The sequence below is a fragment of the Rhinatrema bivittatum genome, chromosome 2, assembly GCF_901001135.1.
Source record: "Rhinatrema bivittatum chromosome 2, aRhiBiv1.1, whole genome shotgun sequence".
NCBI lineage: Eukaryota > Metazoa > Chordata > Amphibia > Gymnophiona > Rhinatrematidae > Rhinatrema > Rhinatrema bivittatum.
The window spans coordinates 158,374,358-158,396,864 of NC_042616.1; the positions used below are offsets into that span (position 1 = coordinate 158,374,358).

A 22,507-nucleotide genomic window follows, 5' to 3' on the forward strand; every position below is an offset into this window, starting at 1 on the left:
AGGTGAAGCTCCAGCCTGTCTTGCCTATGGGCTTCTCTGCTAGCTGCCGGCTTGGACCTAATGAGTTTGCTCACTAGGTGGCGCCAACCACAATGCAGCCACAAGGGTCCACTTCCTTGACAGCATCACAGACAGATAGTTCTAAACAAGCATTCATGTCAGTTTTCTGTTCTTCTGGAACTCTATTCTCCTTTCACCTCCTCTCCTGGAGGCCAATATTCAAACAGTATTTAGCCGGTTAAGTCAGATTATCCAGCTAAACGGCAGCTGCTGAATATGCAGCTATGTTCAGCGGCTGCCACTTAGCCTGATAAGTCACTTATCCAGCTAAGTTTTAAGCCAAATAACTTGTGGGCAGGCAGTAGGCATAACAGGGTGGCGTTACTCAACCAAATAAGTTATCTGGCTAAGTAGCGACATTGAGACTTAGCCGGATAAGTTATCCATCTGGGTTAGACCTGCTCAATAACAGGTTTAAACTTAGACGGATAAGATTTATCTGGCTAAGTTGTGATTTATCTGGGGATAATCAGCTGAATAGCCATGCAGTTGAATATCCCGTCTAAGTTAGCTGGATAAGTCTATTGGTCTACCTTAGATAAATGGCTACGGTTTGAATATCTACCCCCTGGAGTTTAGTAGCTAAACCTGAGGAAGAGAGTATTAACGCTCGAAAACTAATCAAGAAATATAGTCCACTAAAAAGGGATCACCTTATATATTTTTTTGTTTTATTTATTTGTTAATCTTAGTCCACTTGAATGCCCAGAAACTAACACAACAACCACACTACTATATTTAAGGACTGGGCAAAATAAACTGCAGATGAAATTTGCCAAACTGTAAGTATTTTGTTTTGTATTAAAATCTAAGACTCATGCCAAAACGTTCCCTCCCTGAAATAATTATGCAATTGAAAATTTTATTTTAAAAAAATCTTCAAAACTGACACCAATTATGCAGCCTTCATAACTCTGAAACAGCATCAGGGTTAAGGAATGAATATGGAACTAGGCACAGTCTTTGCAAATAAAACTGCATACCAGATGATGAGCAAATATCATTGTGGGACTTTGGTCCAACCCTTGAAATTTCTATTTGGTAAACCATACTGTTTTGCACATTACTGGCATGCTCTGACAGCAATGCATCATAATATAAATTATTAAAAGTGTATTTAAAGCAAATAGAGCATTTTTTTCTTTGTTACTGAAAAAACAAAGCTAAATGGCACAAACTTACATTAAGCAACCGCACTGCTAAAGTAAGAAAGTGGATAAGTTACACAAATACATTTCACATTAGTCAATTATAAGAAGAGAGAATAATCAGACATCTCATTCAAGTGTAAGTTTCAAAGCTATTTATGAAGGTAGGTCTGTACTTACTGATTTAATGTAACGTCGAGGATGAACGATGACCCAAACGCATCAACTTGGAAGCTAGCCTGGGCAACATGAGTAGACTGCAATTACAAAAACATTTAGATCTTGTTAGTATTCAGATACAACACAACATATTATAGGGGGCAATAATGAAAACTGCCTGCTCTGCTGCAAACTGTGTAGGTAGTTTTTACCTATGGAGGAAAAACAACCTGTAGAAATTTGTGACTTATTTTTCTGCAGGTATTTTATCTGGTGAAAACCAATGCGTGTATTTTGAAAACCCAAAACTGCGTATGTTGTTTCCTCTCCCAACCTAACCTTGTTATAGAGGCCACCTCTAAACAATGTGAGTAAAATTACACGCATTGCTGACTGAATGTGTATAATTTTAGCTGCAGTGAAGGTGGGCAATATTCAAAGAGGCCATTTTTGCGGGTAAAACTCTTGTTATCCGCAGAAATGTCTTTTATTATTGCCTTCTCTCTATATTGGCGTTTATTGAAAAAAATGGGTTTTTTTTCAAATGTACAGGCAAGTCCCAGTGCCCAGTATGTGAATAAATGCTACATTGTAGCAAAGTCTGATCATGTACATTGCTTAGTATATGGCCTGGAGCGGCAGCTGTCAGCGGGTTTGACAGCCGACGCTCAATTTTGCCGGCGTCGGTTCTCGAGCCCGCTGACAGCCACGGGCTCGGAAACCGGACGCCGGCAAAATTGAGCGTCCGGTTTTCGGCCCGACAGCCGCGGGCCGAATTCAAAATTTTTTTTTTTTTTTTTTTTTTTTTTTTTTTTTTACTTTTTTTTACTTTTGGGGACCTCCGACTTAATATCGCTATGATATTAAGTCGGAGGGTGCACAGAAAAGTTTTTACTGCTTTTCTGTGCACTTCCCTGGCGCCGGAAGAAATTAGCGCCGACCTTTGGGCGGCGCTAGTTTCTTAGAGTAAAATGTGCGGCTTGGCTGCACATTTTACTTACTGGATCGCTCGGGAATACCTAATAGGGCCATCAACATGCATTTGCATGTTGAGGGCGCTATTAGGTGCCGCGGGTGGGCCGCGTGTTTTCCTCCCCTTACTGAATAAGGGGTAAGGGAAAACACGCGTCCAGAGCAGGGTGACAGTGCGCTCCGACGGAGCACACTTTACTGGATCGACCTGTAAATGTACTATTTTATTTTTGGAGTAGCTGGCTTGGCCTCCGTTTTCTCTCCTGAGTGGATATCATTAGACCTAAGCTAATAATCCTTTATGAATGGCTGTCCTTTTTGATAGCTAGAGACTTCTCCTGGGCTCCCGTCAGACATGAAGGTCCGCAACACTGTAATGGCAGTAACAAATGCCAGGTGATGGGTCATGGAGCAGGTTTCTAAGGCAAATAGGCATGTGCGAGGGAGAGGAGTGGTGCTATGGGGGGGGGGGGGGGGGGCAGCGGGTGGAACTCTTATCAATGATTTCTAGCAATGATTTTTTTCATTACAATTTAAAGGCATACATATGGTTTTGTGGCTCACTGGCGAGTGCTATAGCCACGTGGAAACAGCAGGCTTCAATTCATGGTCACGGTTTTTGCTTCCTGGGTTAGCTGGGGCTGGGAATAGTGAATAGGCAACAACCACCACAGCTCCCATGTGGGAGAGAATCTCAGTTACTCTGCAAGGGTGACACCTTTTCTGGCTGATGATTACAGGGTTCCAGAAGATCAGACCCTGCGGTTTCACCAACCATGCAATAAGACGTGAGTACTCCCAGCCGCAGACTGCTGCTGCTGCAATGATAGGAGGAGATAGAAAATAGGGGGGGGGGGGGGGGGAATTCTCATCCAGTTGCAAATAAAGGCTCATGGTGCCATAGCTCAACAGAGACCCGTTCCAAATGAGCTGTAAACCCAGAGAAACAGGAAGAGATTGCCAGACCTCCCCACTCCCCACAAAAAAAAAGGTATACACATTTCAGGCAGAGACGACTGAGGGGGGATATGATAGAGGTGTTTAAAATCATGAGAGGTCTAGAACGGGTAGATGTGAATCGGTTATTTACTCTTTCGGATAGTAGAAAGACTAGGGGGCACTCCATGAAGTTAGCATGGGGCACATTTAAAACTAATCGGAGAAAGTTCTTTTTTACTCAGCGCACAATTAGACTCTGGAATTTGTTGCCGGAGAGTGTGGTTAGTGCAGTTAGTGTGGCTGTGTTTAAAGAAGGATTGGATAAGTTCTTGGAGGAGAAGTCCATTACCTGCTATTAAGTTCACTTAGAGAATAGCCACTGCCATTAGCAATGGTTACATGGAATAGACTTGGTTTTTGGGTACTTGCCGGGTTCTTGTGGCCTGGATTGGCCACTGTTGGAGACGGGATGCTGGGCTTGATGGACCCTTGGTCTGACCCAGTATGGCATTTTCTTATGTTCTTATGAGGATGACAATAGTCAGTTAAATCATAGACTTGTGTTATGTTTCTTTTTCATTTTGTAAAAGCATCTCCTGTAGCGTTTTGTTTCTCTGTTGTTGCAATTGTTTACACATGAGAAAATTAGCGCCATCTGTGTCCATCTAATTAAACAATCCTGGCACTGATACTGAAAAGGCAGAAGCATTATGATCTGGGATTCTCTTGGGGCCCGTGCCTCCTGAGCTGAGACAGGTCATAGACTGTTTGGAGTTGTGCTTGATCGTCAGGCTGCTTGTACCCGTGCAAGAGCAATCGCTGCCAGCCCATTAGTGGCAAGACTTTATCTGCTCTTTAACTCCTAAAGCAAACACTGTTATGGCAGCATCGCTAACAGAGCAGAGTGTGTGCGTGGGAAGTACGTGGCTCTTTCCCAGTTCATGCTGGAAAAACTTTTCAAAAACCTCACACTGAGCTGATGAGTTAGGTCTGCATTTTGATTTGATGGTGCTGTACTAAGATTGACAAAGATACACAGAAAATTCTGGCAGATAAGGACTATAAGCCCTATCTAGTCTGACCATGTCTGATGCAATACTGCAGTCTTATTCATTCTCAGTGTGGGAGCCTGAGGTGGGTGAGCATTAAGCTAAATATACCAGATAAACCTTGATAAATCTATTTATAAAGTACAGAAATAACAAACTGTAGGCACATAGTCCTAATTTTAGGTCTTCAAAACTATGCTGCTCAGGTCAACAGGAGAAATAAGGAATCACATACAATCTTGGCTTCACCATACAGAACTTCTATAGTCCCTTAACTAACCTTTGTATTAAATGCTATAAGCTCAGGTCTCAACCTGCCCCTAGAGTACCACAGAAGCAATATACTGTATAACAAGCTTTACTGGATATCAGCTTGGCATTAACTATTATATCAAAACCAGGGGATCTGGTCTCAGCCTGTCCCAAGAGTCCTCTGTTCTCCAGCCTACTTCAGCGGGAACATCTAGGTCACACTCCACTCTGAACTGTGAGTGCAGCTCCGTTTGGAGACAGCTGATTGCAGCCTCTCTCTCTGGGCACAATACTAGAAATTCCTCTCAGGGAATGAAGCCTTGGAACAGGATTCAATGTACCTCTCTCTGGAAGTACTTTCAGGTGACGCTCTGTAAACAGAGTAGTTGAGGAATACTTGCTTCCACAGCACTTTGGCAGGCATCTGCCTCATGCAGCTCTCAGTGCCTCTTTGAAACACAGGTTCAAAATTACCTCGCTAGTAACAGAGGCCTCTGAAGTAGTCCACTCCGACATTCTTGCAGAGATCTGATTCTGTCAAACTCTCTAAGTATCTCTCTTCAGGCCTGTGCAAGACTGTGCTTTACAGAAGCCCTCAGGGACTTCTCCCAGCCTCGACAGTGGTCATGCCTTTAGCTGCCTGGCTCTCCGATTAGAGAATGTTTTCACCTGCTAAGTGTCAGACTCTCAGAAAGAGGATTTTTCCACCGCCGTCTTCTGATTCTAGATGCATTGTGGAAAACCTGAAGAGGATTATCAGAAAATTGCTGTGATCCAGCGTAACAGGCTTGCATTCTGTTAGACTCTGGTTTTCCACTCACATCTTTATATCTAAGGATCCTCTGTGCTTATCCCATGTTTTCCTGAACTCTGTTACTCTTTTGGTTTCCACCACCTCCACTAAGAGGCTGTTCCATTATCCATCATCATTTCTGTGCCGGAATATTTGCTTATGGTAGTCCTGAGCCTACTCCTTTTGGATTTCATATCATTACGCCTTGTTCCAAAATTTCCTTTCCACTGGAAATGCTTAAATATTGTACATTATTTATAGCTTTTAAGTATCACATCCTCCTTCTCTCACCTCTCATTCATCATATACAGCATCTATTTAGGTCCTTAAGTCTAATTTCATCTAGTGCTTACTCCCAAATTAATTATTTGGTAAATGAGTCAAAAAATTATTTACATTTGTTTGACATGATCTCTTAGGCTGCCCTGGTTCCTTTAAGCTGCTGGATTCAAGGTACTCCATTATCCTTTCTTTTAGTAGCACCTTCAATAATTCACCCTTCAGAGATCAAACTGACTGACTTGTAGTTATCAGCTTCTTCCTGCTTTATGAAGAAAGATGACATCTGCTCAGCTCCAGTCCTCTGGAACCATTCCAAAGGATGATTAAATAAGCTGTTGACAGAGTTGCCAGAATCTCTCTAAACTTTAATATCCTAAGATGTATCCTGTCTGGCCTCGTTGTTTTGTCCACTTTCAGTTTCATATGTTATAAACTCTCTCCTCTATAAGTGGAGCAGTATCTACACCTCTACCATATGTACCCATTTTTCTATTTATCGTCCTTTACCAACTCCTTTATTGTTGAACTCTGACCAAAAATATTTTAAATGGGCAAACTAGGTGGACCAAGTGATCCTTATCTGCTGACATCATCTATGAATTTCTGTTTTTTCCTTGTTGTTCTCTACACATTTCTCTGCTTCACCCATCATTCTTACAATCCTGCTTCTGCAATTCTTACTTTCACTAACACAGCTAAAATAAAATCTTGGCACTTTATTCTGTTCTTTGATTTATAAACCTCTTGCAATTAATCAAAGCAGCTAACAAATTACAATAAATACAATAACACATTAATTGCATTTGCTATTTTTCCTGTCATTAATGCCTTTGTTGCCCTTACTAAATTCACTAATTCCCTGAGCCTTCCAAAATATTTTCCCTCTCCTTTTTAAGATTCTTTGTATATTTTAAGTGCTTCAGGTGTGTTATGAAGCACAAGGTTGAAACAAGTGACAGAAGCCACCTCAGAAGTGAAGTTTTTGGATAATGCATGCCTTGAAGTTTCCGTACAAACAGCCTTTACTTCCAAAATTATTCTTCTTTCATTACATTCTGCTGTTTTTGTTTTTACAAGTTATGTTTTCAAAACTTGAGATTAAAAAAAAGCTAACGAATAGTATGAGGATGTGAGGTTTATAATGTCATCCTTGTATAATTGGGCTGCTACTGCTCCAGAACTATAAACATGGGGGATTCAAAATTTCCTTCAGGACTTACTCTCCAAAAATGAAATGTACTCACCAAATACTACCATCCTTCAATAATTTGGGGGGGGGGGGGGGAGATAGGGGAAACATGGAGTGTATGTGTCTTCCTTGGCAAGTGTACACTCTAGTACAGCCCTCTCACTCTCCTTCAGAGCTCAACTTCTCTCTTCCTTCCTTCATCCAGGTGCAGTCATCTTCTCCTCTCCTCTCCATACCCGCTCTACTCTGCTGCACTTCCTTCATTGAGGTGCATGCCTTTCTTTCCTCCTCTCTCCCCCACTTCTGCTGCAGCTTTCTGTCTCCTCTTCCTAGCCCTGCTACTGCCTCCCAGGACCCAACTGGGGCCAAAAATGCCTCTTTCTCCTCCTGAGCCCATGATCAGGTAGAAGGCAGCTTCTTTCTCTTGGGTCCATAACTGGGCCCCTGATCAGGACTGAAGACACTACAGCCCCCTGTTCCCTGGGCTGTCTCACCAGTCACAAAAATCCATGATTTTTAAAATCCTGATAGTCACTATTTTTACAATACTCCAAAAAATTAAATATAACTTTTCATAAAAAATCCCTATTACTATTTACTAATGTTACCATTTTGGTCTGACAGGGAGAAAAAAAATAGATTAAATGCTTTTAATTGGATTCGGCCTAGAAAAGATAGGCATTTGGACAAGGAGAATAAAATAACAATAGAAAGATTAATTGAATTCTCTTGCAAACATCAAATTATTTTTTAAAGCTAATACATGGTTTTGAATATAAAAGATAATCTAGACATGAATGGACATCACCAGATTGCACAATTAAAATGAAATTCATTATACAATTGTTAATAAAAGATTCATAAATTGTATAAAGAATGCAAAAAGTAGGCACGGGATCAATTATAAATTAAAAAGAAAAAAATATTTTAAAAAAACAAAAATAGAATGAAAAGAAACTAGCATAGGGAATTCTTCAAGGCCATGAACACAAAAGCAGAGTTCTGGACTACATTTAAAATAGATTCAAAGCAATCCTGAGGACAACCCAAATGGAATTTGGCTACAGATAAAAAATTATCTGCATGTTCAAGCAGCAGAATCAACGAAGTCAATATTCAAAAGCCATTTAAGAACATTAAGAACATAAGAAGCTGCCATATTGAGTCAGACCGAGGATCCATCAAACCCAGTAACAGTAGCCAGTCTAGATCACAAATACCTGGCAAGATCACAAACAGTAAATACAGCAAATCCCATGCTGCTATCGCACAGTGATAAGTAATGGCTATTTCTTAAGTCAACTTGGTTATTACCAGTTTATTAACTTTTCCACCAGGAACTTGTCCAAACCTTTTTTAAACCCAGCTACACGAACTACCTTAACCACATTCTCCGGTAATGAATTCCAGAGCTAATTCTGCATTAAGTGAAAAAGAATTTTCTCCGATTTGTTTTGAATTGGAGAAATTACGTACCTGATAATTTTGTTTTCCTTAGTGTAGACAGATGGTCTCAGGACCAGTGGGTTATGCTCCCCTGCCAGCAGATGGAGACTAAGCACGCTAACGTCACAGTATATATACTCCTGCAGTAACCCCAGCCTGCCACTATTCTCTTCAAAAGCAATTGTGGACAGATCTGCAAAAAACTTGATTAAAAAACTGGCAACCATAACTGTACTCAACTAACATGAAACACTGAACTCAAGTAAGAACATAGGTACCTCAATCTAAGAACTGGATGAATACTTACCAGTAATCCCCTGGAATACTTAGCCCCACGGGAAGACCATGTACACATTCAGCAGCCGAGAGTGGGAAGCTGAGTCCATCTGTCTACACAAAGGAAAACGAAATTATCAGGTAAGTAGTAATTTCTCCATTTCCTAGCATATAGATAGATGGATCAGAACCAGTGGGATATACCAAAGCTAGTCCTGAACAGGGTGGGAGGCTGCCCATGGTCCAGTCAACACCGCATGTGCAAAGGAAGCATTCTCCCGGGCCTGCACATCCAGACGATAAAACCTGGAAAAAGTATGTAAGGAGGACCACGTCGCAGCTCGGGAGATATGGATGGGCGACAACAATCTAACCTCCACCCATGACACTGCCTGAGCCTTAGTGGAATGAGCCCTAACCTTAGTAGGCAATGGCCTTTTCAGCATTCACATATGCGGCCATGACCACCTCTTTAATCCAGCAAGCTACAGTAGCTTGCAAAGCTCTTTCAACCTGCTTCCTTCCACCATGAAGGACAAACAGGTGATCAATCTGTCAGAAAGGTTCAGGAATCTCCAGATACTGCACAACAAGTCTCTTGACATCCAAGGCACACAAGAGATGATACTCCTCTGTGTCCCTGTCTTTATCCAGGGATGGCAAGCAAATGGACTGATTCAAATGAAATTCCGAGACCACTTTAGACAAGAAGGATGGAACAGTACACAACTATAATGCCCCTGGAGTCATCTGAAGGAATGGCTCCTGGAAAGATGAGGCTTGCAGTTCCACCAGGAACTCTGTCTTCAAGGTCAATAACCGCAAGAAAACGCTATACAGCTGTTGGAACATAGGGTCCGCCAAAAAATCCAGCACCAAATTAAGACTTCACAAGGGAACCGGCAACCTCATGGGAGGCCGAAGATGCATCACTCTCTTCAAAAAGCAGGACACATCAGGATGAGACGACAAGGAAACACCATTCACCAGGCCTCCGAAACAGGGAACAGCTGCAACCTGTACCTTCAAGGAATTAAGGGCCAATCCTTTATGCAACCCATCCTGCAAGAAATCCAGAATGAGCAGGATCTTAACTAGTGAGGAAGAATCCCACAGTCCTCACACCAGGCCTCAAACACTCTCCAAACCCGCACATAGACCAAGGAAGTGGAAAAATTTTGAGTGCGGAGTAAGGTGACAATCACTGCAGAAGAATATCCAAGCTTCAACAGGCGAGCCCTCTCAAAGGCCAAACCATAAGACAGAACCAATTTGGATCCTCGTGAAGAACAGGACCCTGCTGCAACAGATCCAAGTGTGGCAGAAGATGAAGGGGGGTCTCCACCAGGAGTCGTCGCATACCACGGATGCCTGGGCCACTCCAGAGCACCAGGAGCACCAGCCCCTTGTGGCTTTTGTTCTTGCAAATTATCCTGCCCAACAAGGGCCACGGAGGAAAGGCATAAAGCAACTGATCTTCCAGCCAGACCTGAACAAGAGTTTCTATGCCCAGGGACCACGGATCTCTCCTGTGACTGAAGAATCGAGGAATCTTCACACTGCAAGAAGACACCAGCAGGTCTAGGAACGGGAGGCCCCAGCTGAAATGCCTTGGCCGACAATACCCACCCTCCTAGGTCCAGACTCTCCCTGCTGAGAAAGTCTGCTCTTACGTTGTCTTTTCCTGCAATGTGAGAGGCCGAGATCATCTGTAGATGGCCTTCTGCCATTCCATAAGTTGGTCTATTTCCTATGACACTTGGCTCTTGGTTTCTCTCTGGCGGCTAATGTAGGCCACCATCATTGTCCAACATCACGCGGACTGCTCAACCCTGCTGCTGAATTGTAAGCATGTTCCAGAGGGACTCTTCGGCACTCCAACATCCTTGGGCCATCAGTTCCTGACAGTGAGCACTCCAGTCCTGGAGACCTGCATCTATTGTGAGTACCTACCAAGCTGGGGAGAATAAGGAAACTCCCTTGCTCAGATGAGTCTCCTGCAACCACCATTGTAGGTGAGAGCAGATGTCCATTGACAAGTGGAACCGAACTGAGACTGTGGGTTCCAACGAGACAGCAGGGAGCGCTGAAGAGGTCGCATATGCGCCCTTGCCCATGGCACCACTTCTAGGGTTGCCGCCATTAAGCCAAGCACCTGCAGATAGCACCACACTGACAGGCATATCGTGTTTACCAACTGACGCCCTTGTAACATCAATTTCTTAATCCAAACTTCCAGTAGGAAAACCTTGCCCTGCCTCGTGTCGAACTGGACCACCAGATACTCCAATGACTGGGATGGCTGCTCTTGGTCAGGTTCACCACCCAACCAAGCTCCCGCAAAAAGGAGATTACCTTGCTGGTCTCCAGGCAGCTCTCTTCCTGAGACTTGGCTAGACTCAGCCAGTCTAAGTATGGGTGCACCAGGATCACATCTCTTCGCAACGCCACCGCTACTACCACCATAGCCTTAGAAAATGTTCTGGGGGCAGTGGTTAGACCAAAAGGGATTGCCCGAAACTGATAATGGTACCCCAACACCGCAAAACGCAGAAAATGTTGGTGTTCCAAACGGATGGGAATTTGAAGGTAGGTCCTGGACGAATCCAGGGAGGTCAGAAATTCCCCTGACTGCACGGCCATTATCACAGTGTGTAAGGTTTCCATGTGAAAATGAGTCACCTTCAAATGGCGATTGACACATTTGAGATTCAGGATGGGACAAAAGGAACCCTCCTTCTTGGGCACAACAAATTAGATGGAATATCACTCCATACTTTCCTGAGACGTAGACAAAGGAACCACAGCCCTCAGCCTGAGGAGCCTTAGAAGTGTAGACTCCATTGCCTGCTTCTTCTGTGGGGAGTGGCAAGGAGACACCATGAACATGTCCTGAGGAATACTGTGAAATTCCAGTGCATATCCCTCTCGTATCACTTCCAGGACCCACTGATCCGATGTGATCTTGACCCACCCCTGATAAAAGAGAGAGAGGTATCCCTCCATCTCTTGTTCCCGAGGGTGGATCAGAAAACCTTCATTGGCAAGCTCAGTAAAATCCGCCACCCGAGCCTGCTCCTCTCCTGGGCTGCCTGGGATGAAAGGACTAAGACCTACCGACAGGCTGACTCCTCTGAAAGAATGACCCTCTGTAGGGACAAAATCACCAGGAGCCCCAGAAATGACCTCTCATGCAGAGGGGCACTGCAATTACTTCTTATCCTCCAGCAAGCAGGGAACTGGAGACTTGCCCCACTTAATGGCCAGCTTCTCCAACTCACTCCCAAACAAGAACAAGTCTTTAAAAAACATTTTCATAAGATTAGCTTTGAAGGCCACGTCAGCTGACCAATTTCGCAACCACAGTTGACACCTGGCCACTACCACCAAAGCCACTCCTCCGGCAGAGATACAGATCAAATCACAGCCTGCATCTGCCAAAAAGGTGGCAGCGGGTTCCATAACTGCTCTAAATTCACCCCAAAATCATCAACTTCCTGAAAGAGAAGCAGACAAGGATAGGCCACAAGAGTGCAACAGGAAGCAATCTGTGAAGTCATCGCAACCGCTTCAAAGGCTTGTTTAAGGATAGACTCAAGCCATCTATTATGCACATCCTTCAAGGTCGCTCCTCCCTGCACAGGGATAGTCTTCTGCTTAGAGACGGCACAGACCAGCACATCCACTTTGGGAAGACGCAAACACTCTCTCACAGCTGGATCCAGAGGGTACAGGCCTTCCAATGTTCGACCCCCTTTGAAATTTGCCTCCGGGGCATCCCATTTAAGATCAATCAATTCCTGAATGGCATCCATAACTGGAAAAAAACAAGAGGCTTTATGAAAGGAAGCCAAAATGGGATTCTTCTTTGGTTCCGACATGGAATCTGTACCAGGAACACCCAGCTTCTGCAAAGTCTGGGAAGTCAGAGCTGGCAGTTCATCTCTATGAAAGAACCGTAACATGGTCCGATACTGTTCCAGTCCCAGAGGAATTTCCCCATCTTCCAGGGAATCAGGATCAGCCTCCTCATCAGTGCCATCTGGGTTCCTGTTGGGAAGACCCACAGAGAACCGAGGTACACCCCAGCATTGAACCACAGGATTGGAAGAGGGACGGGCCACCAACTAAGGGTCCGACCTGATTGGATTGGGTGAAGCGAAGGACTACGCCTGAAGAAAGGATTATAAACCCTGAAAAGAACTCCATCCAAGAAAAAGCAGCCGGATCCACACCAAACCCAGAAGGAAGTGGAGCGGGGCCCACTGAACTGCCATCTCCTGTGGAGGAGCCATTCAAGGGAGTACCAAGGTCTGGAGAACCTCCAAACAAAGCTATAACCAAACCATCATCAGGATGGGAGGACCATGGCTTAGCAAAATTAGAGGAAGACAACTCCCCCTGAGCGTCCAAACAGCGCTGACATAGGTTAGAAGCCATGTCAGGCTGAGAAGCCCGGATATGACAGACAACACAGAGAGAAAGGCGCTTAAGCTTCTTGTTCATCGGCACCATAATGGCAGTGAATGTGCATCCAAATGGCTCACGCTCAAAAATTTATGTGCCCCAAAAAATAAGCGCCGCTCAATCCACATGCACAACTTGTGTGCTAAGAATTGCATGTATCACCAGTTTAAAAATTTGTGCGCACAAAAGGTATGCCCAAAACTGAGCACCCAGCGCATGCGCAGAGCCAACGCACTGCACACATTGATGTCCTGTAGAATTCAGAAAACACGCACAGAAGCCTGTGAAAAATGCTGCTGTGGCCTACCACACAGCAAGCAGGCAAAAAGCCTAACTATGGGGCCTAGCCCACTGGGGGACGCTCAACCTACCAAGCTCCCCAGTTCCCCTAACCACAACGGGAGCGGGAACGACATCTGAACGGTGCGCAGAGTTCGGAGACCAGAGAAAGTCCTAAAACCCCTCTATCTGTTTCGGAAGTAAAAACTTCTTCCACTCTTTTTTTTTTTTTCTAAACTTACTGGAGCTCAGCGCTTAATGGCGCTGAGCTCCCAGATGCGGGGAGAGAGGGCATCTGCCGTCACTGCCACGCTCAGCCTCTTGCACCCGCTGCTTTTCAGCTGTACAATCAGCTAAGTAAATGCTGGGGAAACCCAGCTACCGGCCCAAGGCACACATCTGAGGGGCCATGGAAATCACCGCAGGAATTCTCAACTAGGGGAAGGACCTCTTGGTATCACAGCAGGAGATCGGGGCTTTACCTCACGTAATTTAAAATTCTCCTTCCAAAATCTGAAGCAATCCCCATAGGGAGATACATGTCCACCATCTGCTGGAGACAGAGAATACTGGCAGGCTGGAGTCACTGCAGGAGTATATATACCTTGACGTCAGCTTGCTCCGTCTCCACCTGCTGGCAGGGGAGCATAACCCACAGGTCCTGAGTCCATCTGTCTATATGCTAGGAAAGTGCTATTTACTAACTTCATGGATTTCCCCTTAAGCTTTATATTTTATGAAAGAGTAAATAACCGATTTACATTTACCCATTTTATTCCACTCATGATTTTATAGACTTCTATCATATCCCCCCTCAGCCATCTCTTTTCCAAGCTAATTAGACTCAACCTCTTTAGCTTTTCCTCGTAGGAAAGCCGTTCCACCAACTTTATTATTTTGGTTAACCTTCTCTGTACCTTTTCCAATGCAACTATATCTTTTTTGAGATGCAGTGACCAGAACTACATACAGTACACTAGGTGCGACCTCATAATGGAATGTTACAGAGGGATTATGACATTCGCCATTTTATTCTTCATTCCTTTCCTAATAATTCCTAACATTTTGTATCTTTGCTGCTGCACACTGAACTTAGGATTTCCATGTTACAACCGCGGGGCCTTTGAATCCAGTTGCGGATGCGGAGGCGCAATCGCCTCCTCCAGGGAGATTGTGAGCCCTTGCGCCACGGCGCGGTTCAGGGAGGAGCCCCAAGACACACCATGGGAGGTGAGTGTGTACAGGCACGGGCAGAGCAGGAACAAGGCTGGACCAGGAACAAGGCAAGGAACGTCAGGAACTGGAACAAGGCAGGCTCAGCCCTCCACTGGACCAACACACACCAGTGAGACCCAGCAACACAATGCTGGTCTCAGGAGTAGCCCTCCGGCCACTCGGTAGCCCTTCCAGACCCGTCGCTTGGGAACAACGAGTGTGTGAGGCCTGACGGAGGCTGAGGGCAGGAACAAAATGAGACATGGTACTAGGAACTTAGTAGACTCAGGCAATGACTCAGAATACTTGGAAGACTTGGATGAAGACACAGGATACTCGGACAAGGACTCAAGATACTTGGAAGACTCAGTATACTTGGAAGACTCTGACGAGGATTCAGGAACTTGGAAGTCTCAGGAAGGATTCAGAATTCAGGCATAGTACTGGGTGACTACTGCATTAGAGCGCACCCTACTCAGCCGCCCATGGCTGGTCGCGGACCTCGCCAGAGGCAAAGCAGACTCTAGGCGAAGCAGTGGAACTTGGAACTGGAAACATGTTGAAGATTCAGGAGAGGCCTGCAATGAGGCGCATCCTACACAGCCGCCTGTGGCTGGTCGCAGACCACGATGAAGTGGAGCAGGTTCTGGCAGAGTCTTGGGCATGGATGGAAGCAGGCACAAGGTACTCCGAAGACCGGGACAGGATTCAAGACTCGGAACTCGGATTTCAGGAATAGACCTTGGCATTAAAAACAAGGGCCTTCCAGGGACTTGTGCTGCAGAAATGAAGACAGGCCTTGTGCCACGAAGCGCCCTACACAACCCCCCATGTGCTGGTCACGGACCACGACTGTGGCATGCCAGGAAAGGTGGACAAGCAAGGAACCTGGAAGCAGAATGAAGAGCCGGAGGCAAGGATATCAGGACCAGGACTGGAACATGGAACATCAGGAACGCGGAACATGGAACATCAGGACTTCTGGACGAGGAACATCAGGACTTCTGGACAAGGGACAGGTGACAAAGGAGCTCCGATGAGGAACAAGACCAGGAACATCAGACGAAGGAGACCAGGAACATCAAGAACATGGAACACGGAGCCATCTGGACAGGAGCAGACTACAGAAGACCTTGACTGGAGAAGAGGAACTTGGACAACCATGGAACCGATTCGAAGGCCCCAAGGAAGTGAAGCAGAGCCCTTTTATAGGGCTGGACTAGGGCAAGGACTGATGACATCATCCGGTGGGGCCGCGGCTTTTCCTGACACTGGCCCTTTAAATAGTGTGAAGAGGTGCACGTGCGCGCCTATGCAGAGCCCGGGGAGGCTGGAAGCAGGCAGCAGCATTGGCAGCGTTCCTGCCGCATGGAGGGGCAACGGTGGTGGCACCCAAGCCGCGAAGAGGAGGACCGATGGCGGCACTAGGGCCGCGAAGATGCATGCCAGCAGCGGCTCCTGCCACAAAGAAGAATGGCAGCGGCCCCTCCTGCCGCATACAGCGGCGTCAGGCCACACAGGAGTCTCAGCGGCAAGCCAGGGCAGCATAGGCCACAACAGGAGTCCTGCGGAGTCAGGCCAGGGGTCGGGCTTCAAGCAGCAGTGAGTGGAGGGCCTGCGAGCAGGATGGGCTCCGCGAGCAGGATCATAACATTCCAAGTATTGTCCACTATGACACCCAGGTCCTTTTCCTAGGTGGTAACTTCTAATATGGAGCTTAACATCATATAACTACAGTGTGAGTTACTTTTCTCCATGTGCATCATTTTGTGCTTGTCCACATTAAATTTCATCTGCCATTTAAATGTCCAGTTTTCTAGTCTCACAAGATCCTCCTGCAATTTTCACAAGCCACTTGTGAAGTTAGTGTACCTGGGTTTAAAAGTGCAGTTAGTGTAGCTGGATTTAAAAAAGGTTTGGATAAATTCTTGGAGAAGTCCATTACCTGCTATTAATCAAGTTGACTTAGAAAATTGCCACTGCTATTACTAGCATCAGTAGCATGGGATATACTTAGTTTTTGGATACTTGCCAGGTATTTATAGCCTGGATTGGCCACTGTTGGAAACAGGATGCCCTGGCTTGATGGACCCTTGGTCTAACCCAGTATGGCATGTTCTTATGTTCGTAACAACTGGGAATAATTTTGCATCATCTGCAAATTTGATCACTTCACTTGTTAAGTCCCCTTTCTAGATCATTTAAAATATATTAAAAGACACCGGTCCCAGTCAGATCCCTGAGGCACTCCACAGTTTACCCTTTTCCACTGAGAAAAATTACCATTTAGTCCTACTCTCTGCTTCCTATCTTAACCAATCTGCAGTCCAAAACAGGACATTGCCACCTATTCTGTCACTTTTTAATTTTCTCAGGAGTCTCTCATGGGACAATTGTCAACCGACTTCTGAAAATCCAAATACACTACATCCACCTGCTCACCATTATGCATATGTTAATTAACCCCCTTCAAAAAAATGTAGCAGAATGGTGAGGCAAGATTTCCCTTGTGTAAATCCATGCTGGCTGTGTCCCATTAAACCATGTCTTTTAATATGTTCTGTGATTTTGTTCTTTAGAACAGTTTCCACAATTTTTCCCAGACTCACTAGTCTATAGTTTGCTAAATCACAGGACTGGAGGGTTACATTGGCCACCCTCCAGTCTTCAGGCACAATGGATGATTCCAACAATAAGTTACAAATTACCAGTAACAGATCTGAAATTTCATTTTTTAGTTATTTCAGAACTCTGGGGTGTATACCATCTGGTCTGGGTAATTTGCTACTCTTTATTTTGTCGATCTGCCTTATTATATCTTCCAAAGGGTACTCTTAAAAAAAATATGGCAAATATATATATATATCACACTTAATCACAATCCCAAAAACAAAAAGTGATATAAGGTTCCCATATAACATTTAGTATTATATATATATATATATATATATATATATATAAATAAATATAAATAAAACAAAGTTAGTACAAATATATATTCAAAGGATACATGTATATGAGTGCTGTCTGAAGAAGTGGAGAAGCGCTTATGAGAAAAGTATAAAAGAGTGTCATCTTTAGAGAGCACAGGAACTTCAATTCAATTGTGGATTATAATTGAGTGGATTCCCCTGAAGAAGCTCTGTGTAGCAAAACATGTTGGGAAAGAGTTGGGATTTTTTGCTAAATTTAGGTCCTTAGTGGTGTGAATGATTGTATGTATGTGTGATGATATTATTGTTATTTGAATAATTGGGATTTGTAAATTGTTCCTGGCTTTTTTACATGTATTGTACTAAGTAATAAAAGATTTTTTACATACTAACTTTGTTTTATATATAATTCTCTTGGCCCATCTTATTGATGTTTTACATCTAGCTTGCCAATGCTTATGCTTTTTCCTATTTCCTCAGATGGATCCTTTGTCCAATTTTTGAAAAACGTTATTTTGGCTAAAATAGCCTCTTTCACCTTACCTTTTAAACCATGCCAGCAATTGTTTGGCCTTTCTTCCACTTTTTTTTTACTGCATGGAATACATCTGGACTGTGCTTCTAAAATGGTGTTTTTAAACAATGACTATTCCTAATGTAAACTCTTAACCTTTTTAGTTGTACCTTTCAGGCTTTTTCTATTTTCCTCATTTTATCAAAGTCTCCCTTCAGAAAGTTTAATGCTAGAGCTGTGCATTTATTTAATATCCTCCCAGTCATTAAATCAAATTTGATCACACTATTATCACTGTTGCCGAGCAGTCCTACCACTGTTACCTCTCATACCAAATCATGCACTCCACTATGAATTACATCTCTCCCTCTCATCGTTTTCCAAAGCAACTGCTTCATGTAGCAGTCAGTTATTTCATCTAGAAACTTTACCTCCCTAGCATGTCCTGATGTTAAATTTACCCAGTCAATATAAAAACAAGAGCCCTGACTTCTACGGTCTGGAAAACTGATAAGTATGGGGGTGACCTGTACGGCGCAGCAGATACTACCATAAACTTGCTGGGCAGGCTGGATGGACCGTTTGGTCCTTTTCTGCCGTCATTTCTATGTTTACTAAAATAAAATGAAATGTGCAAGGAATTCAACTGGAGGAGATTAAGAAGCTTGTGGAGGTTGCAGAAGATAAGACTGAGAAATATGTGGAGTATGAAAAGCTGCTATCAAGGATACTATATATTTGTGTTCTAAAGCACAAAATTTGGAAATTTTAGTTAGATGCCACAACTTGTGGTTTATAAACTTCTCTAAGATTCAAGCTGTGCCTGCTTTGGAGATGTTTAAGCGACATTCGATCTACCCAGTCTCAAAGGCATACTATCTCCCACCATACAAAAAGAAAGAGACTGAGGCATTCAGACTGGACTGTCCCAAAATTTCTGACTTTTGGAGACATCAGATGAGAATCTGGCAACTCCAGCATTCTTAATTGTATTGCTGGTTCTTGACCCTGACAGTGACTAGTTGCTTAGATTACATTGAAGACCAGAAAGAGTGATTTCTAAAGATGAAAATCAGGGTTTTTTCTAGATGTAGCCAAAGCGCCACAGAAAAAGCAAAGGCAGTCCTTCTTCATGAGATTTAGGCACGGTTCCCTCTAAGATGTGTGCATGTGTGTGCACATACAGGTCATGAACCCTGCACACGCAACAAAACATAGCGTTCTCAGAAATTCCAATATTATACTGGTTTGTAGCGCACAAATTTGAACTCAGATAAAGTAAAATTTTTATGCTCATAGGCTTTAAAAAATTAAAGGGAGCATTAGACCTAGGGTACTTCAGTTGGGAGCTTTATTTCTTTTAAAGCTCTCATATAAATGCTTTATTAGATATAATGTTTCATATATATTTTTTGAGCCTAGACAATTATCCATTATTTAGGTGATAAAATAGTGCAGGAAAGGCAAGCTTTGCCTCTACTATGAACAATTTTGCATTTTCTCTCTTAAATTTTATATACTGTAATTTAGTCTCTACTTTGGTTATATTTCTTGAAAACAGCTGGGGGGGGGTTTCTTGGATGGTGGAATTGGCCTTTCCAATAATGAAGGATGTTATGTTTTGAGTTAACAAATGTTCATTCTTGTTGCTCTATTTGGTTTATTTTCTCTATTTGATTTGTCAACTTGAAATTTTCTTCTCAAGAATTACTTGAAGATTCGTTAAAATTCATTATAAATAAAAAATTTAAAAAGAAAAAAAAAAATGAACACCTGAAGTCGAACCAACCACCAGATAGTTTCCTCTATACGGTAATCCAAGGGAAGGAAAAAACACTGTGAATTAGTAACCAATTTTGTATTGTTAAAGCTGCTGGCAGAATGAAGACTGCCATTGTTATATGTTTTAAATAGTTCAATTTACTGATATCACAGTCATCGAGGGGTCAATTCATTCACACTCAGGAGTTAGAAAAGTTTCTGACAAGAATGTACTTGCCATCTTGAGCAAATAAAAGCAAGTTTGCTTACCGTAAACAGTGCAGGCGTTAATTTTGGCAAGTAAAATGTGCATATCGGGCACACTTTTTTTGCGCATTGAGGGGGATATATATATAATAGCCTCATCAACATGCATTTGCATGTCATGAGCGCTATTACCTACACTCGCGTACCCCCATTTTGCATTGGAGATTATGGATGCATGTCCAGAATGTGCGTCCAATCACAGGTTGAGCCGTGCGCTGCAGCGCCTGGTATTGCATCGGCCTGATAGTGATTACAGGAAGTCTTTCATTACTTTTAAAAGGATGTTTATTCCTCCTGTTTACAACCATCTTTAAATCAGTCTTCTGAGCTTTGATACAGTTAAACTTTTGAGAGATATGAAAAATACTAAAACAAATAAGGATCTAACACCTAAAATGTTTGCTGATTATTGCATAACCAAGACTATTACTCTTTTACAATCATCAGTAAGGAATCATCAGAAAGAGTCTGGCAGTTGGTGCATTGCTTCAGAGTATTCTGGGTGAGTTCTGAATATGTATTGAAAAAAGAAGTTGTGCGATGTTTGACTGAAATCATACATCTTACTGACCATTAACTTGCCCGATGTGCACTGTATATGCATATATGTGTTAAGCAATTCTTTTCTGAACATTTTCACTGATATGAAGAATTTGCCCTTGTGTGAAGGACAAGTTCCTTCTGTTTTAAATAGATCTATTATATGTCCGGTGATAAAGAAAGGAAATATTCCTATTGATTAACCCTCAAGCTTTTGGCTTATCTCAAATCTGCTGTCCATGGGGAAGTTATGGGGAAGTTATTGTAAAAAGCATTTTGATCCAGTTGAAAGATTTCCTTCATGATAATAATACCTTAAGTCCATATCAGTGTAGCTTTAAGACACAGTACAGAGACACTCTTAAAAGCAGTGAATGATTTTCTGTTAAGAGAATTAAAAAAAAGGGGGCTAGTGCTTGCAATATTTTTAGATGTTTCGGCAGTATTCAATGCAGTTAATCATGTCACAATGATCACCAGGCAAGAAGAGTTGGGAATAGATGGCGTGGTCATTAACTGATTTAAATCAAACTTAGCTCATCACGAACAGGTCAAAATAGGTGATCTCTGTTCCAAATGGGCTATCACTGAGACAGGCATTCCATAAGGATGAGTATTATCGGCTATACTCTTTAATATTTATTTATAACCGTTATGTCTGATAATTGATAATTTTTGTATTTATTTTAAAATTTACACAGTTAACAATCAACTGTATTTTCCGATAAGTACGGGCTTACGGTCTACAGGTGTGACCTGTGGAAGGGGTAGGGCCAGGACCAGGTGTGAACACTCTCTCTCTCCCAAGCAGGTATTGGAACACACCCTTTAACAAATTTTCCTCCTCCTTGCCTCAGTGATCCTCCATCCCCAGCCCTCACCAGTGCTCGACCCCCGGCTGGTCTTCACCCACCAAAACTGATTTACACCACTGGCTCTCCTCCATGTCCTCAGGTCCTGGGAAAAATGTGGCATAACACAGTTCTAGGTCATGCCACCAGAAATTAAGCCCTGCGTGTAACAAACTAAAAAGGAATTGAATTAGCAGAAGTGTGAAACTTGTGTGCAATATTGCAGCAACCAGGATTGAAGCCTTGATGACTGGCAACCCCTGTTTGTGTGTGTTCTTTGAGCTGCAATATCGGCTTCAGGATCACACACTCCCTTCCTGTTCCTTGAAGAACCAGGGAGGGAGGTAAGGAGTAGTTCTCTCTGCTTTGGCTGCTCCAGGTTTACCCCCCTTTTCTCTGCAGGCTGCCTGAAGGGGAGAGGCTGGAGCAAAACACCCCTGCCGCTCTGTCTCTTAGGTCTGAAAAGATGTAGTGGAACTTTGTTCCAAGCCGTTCCCCCCACAAATTAAGCCCAGCTTCCATGTGCTAGACACAGACAGACCTCACAGTATTTTAAACAAGACTTATCATACTCTTCTACTTATAGGAACACATACAGAGGACTTCCGGCGATGACATGACGTAGTGGAGCCGGGAGCAGGGAGAAGGAGCTTCGCGGAACCCTCGCCGAAAACTGATTTTTTCTCCTAACTTAACGCTCTGCTTCCCCAGCGAGTGGCTGAGCAGGTGCTGAGGGTGATTGGGGCTGCGGCGATTGGGCCGTTTCGGGTGGTGAGAGATGCGAGATGCACCATAGAAGCACCTGCAGCGCAGGAGACCGGCGAGCCAGCACATGCAAAATGGCGGCGGCACCCGAAACCCAGAAGGCGCTGGCCAGCGTGTCCGCGGAGGTGCTCCAACAAATTTCCTCCAGCGTGACCGCGGCTCTCAATGACCGGATCACAAAAATCCAGACAGCGATGGAAGAGATGAAAACCACCATCGAGGGGCAATCCAAACGCCTCGATCAAGCATAGCACCATCTTTCTGACCACGAGGACCGGCTTGTTGTGGTGGAGCAGCACGTGAGGGAGCTCCAGGCCCAAAAAGCAACTTTATTGGAGAGGATGTAGGAT

At 43.7% G+C, this 22,507-nt stretch overlaps 1 protein-coding gene across 4 annotated transcripts in view; it reads right to left on the reverse strand.

The window, feature by feature from the left end:
• The window catches only part of ADAM22 (ADAM metallopeptidase domain 22), a 730,321-nt gene that overhangs the window by 698,119 nt on the left and 9,695 nt on the right, over positions 1–22,507 (reverse strand). For all 4 annotated transcript variants that reach the window (XM_029588789.1, XM_029588790.1, XM_029588788.1 and 1 more), the window contains exon 3: positions 1,389–1,465. In XM_029588789.1, the coding sequence (XP_029444649.1) occupies positions 1,389–1,465 (77 nt within the window). The remainder of the gene's footprint in view (positions 1–1,388; positions 1,466–22,507) is intronic.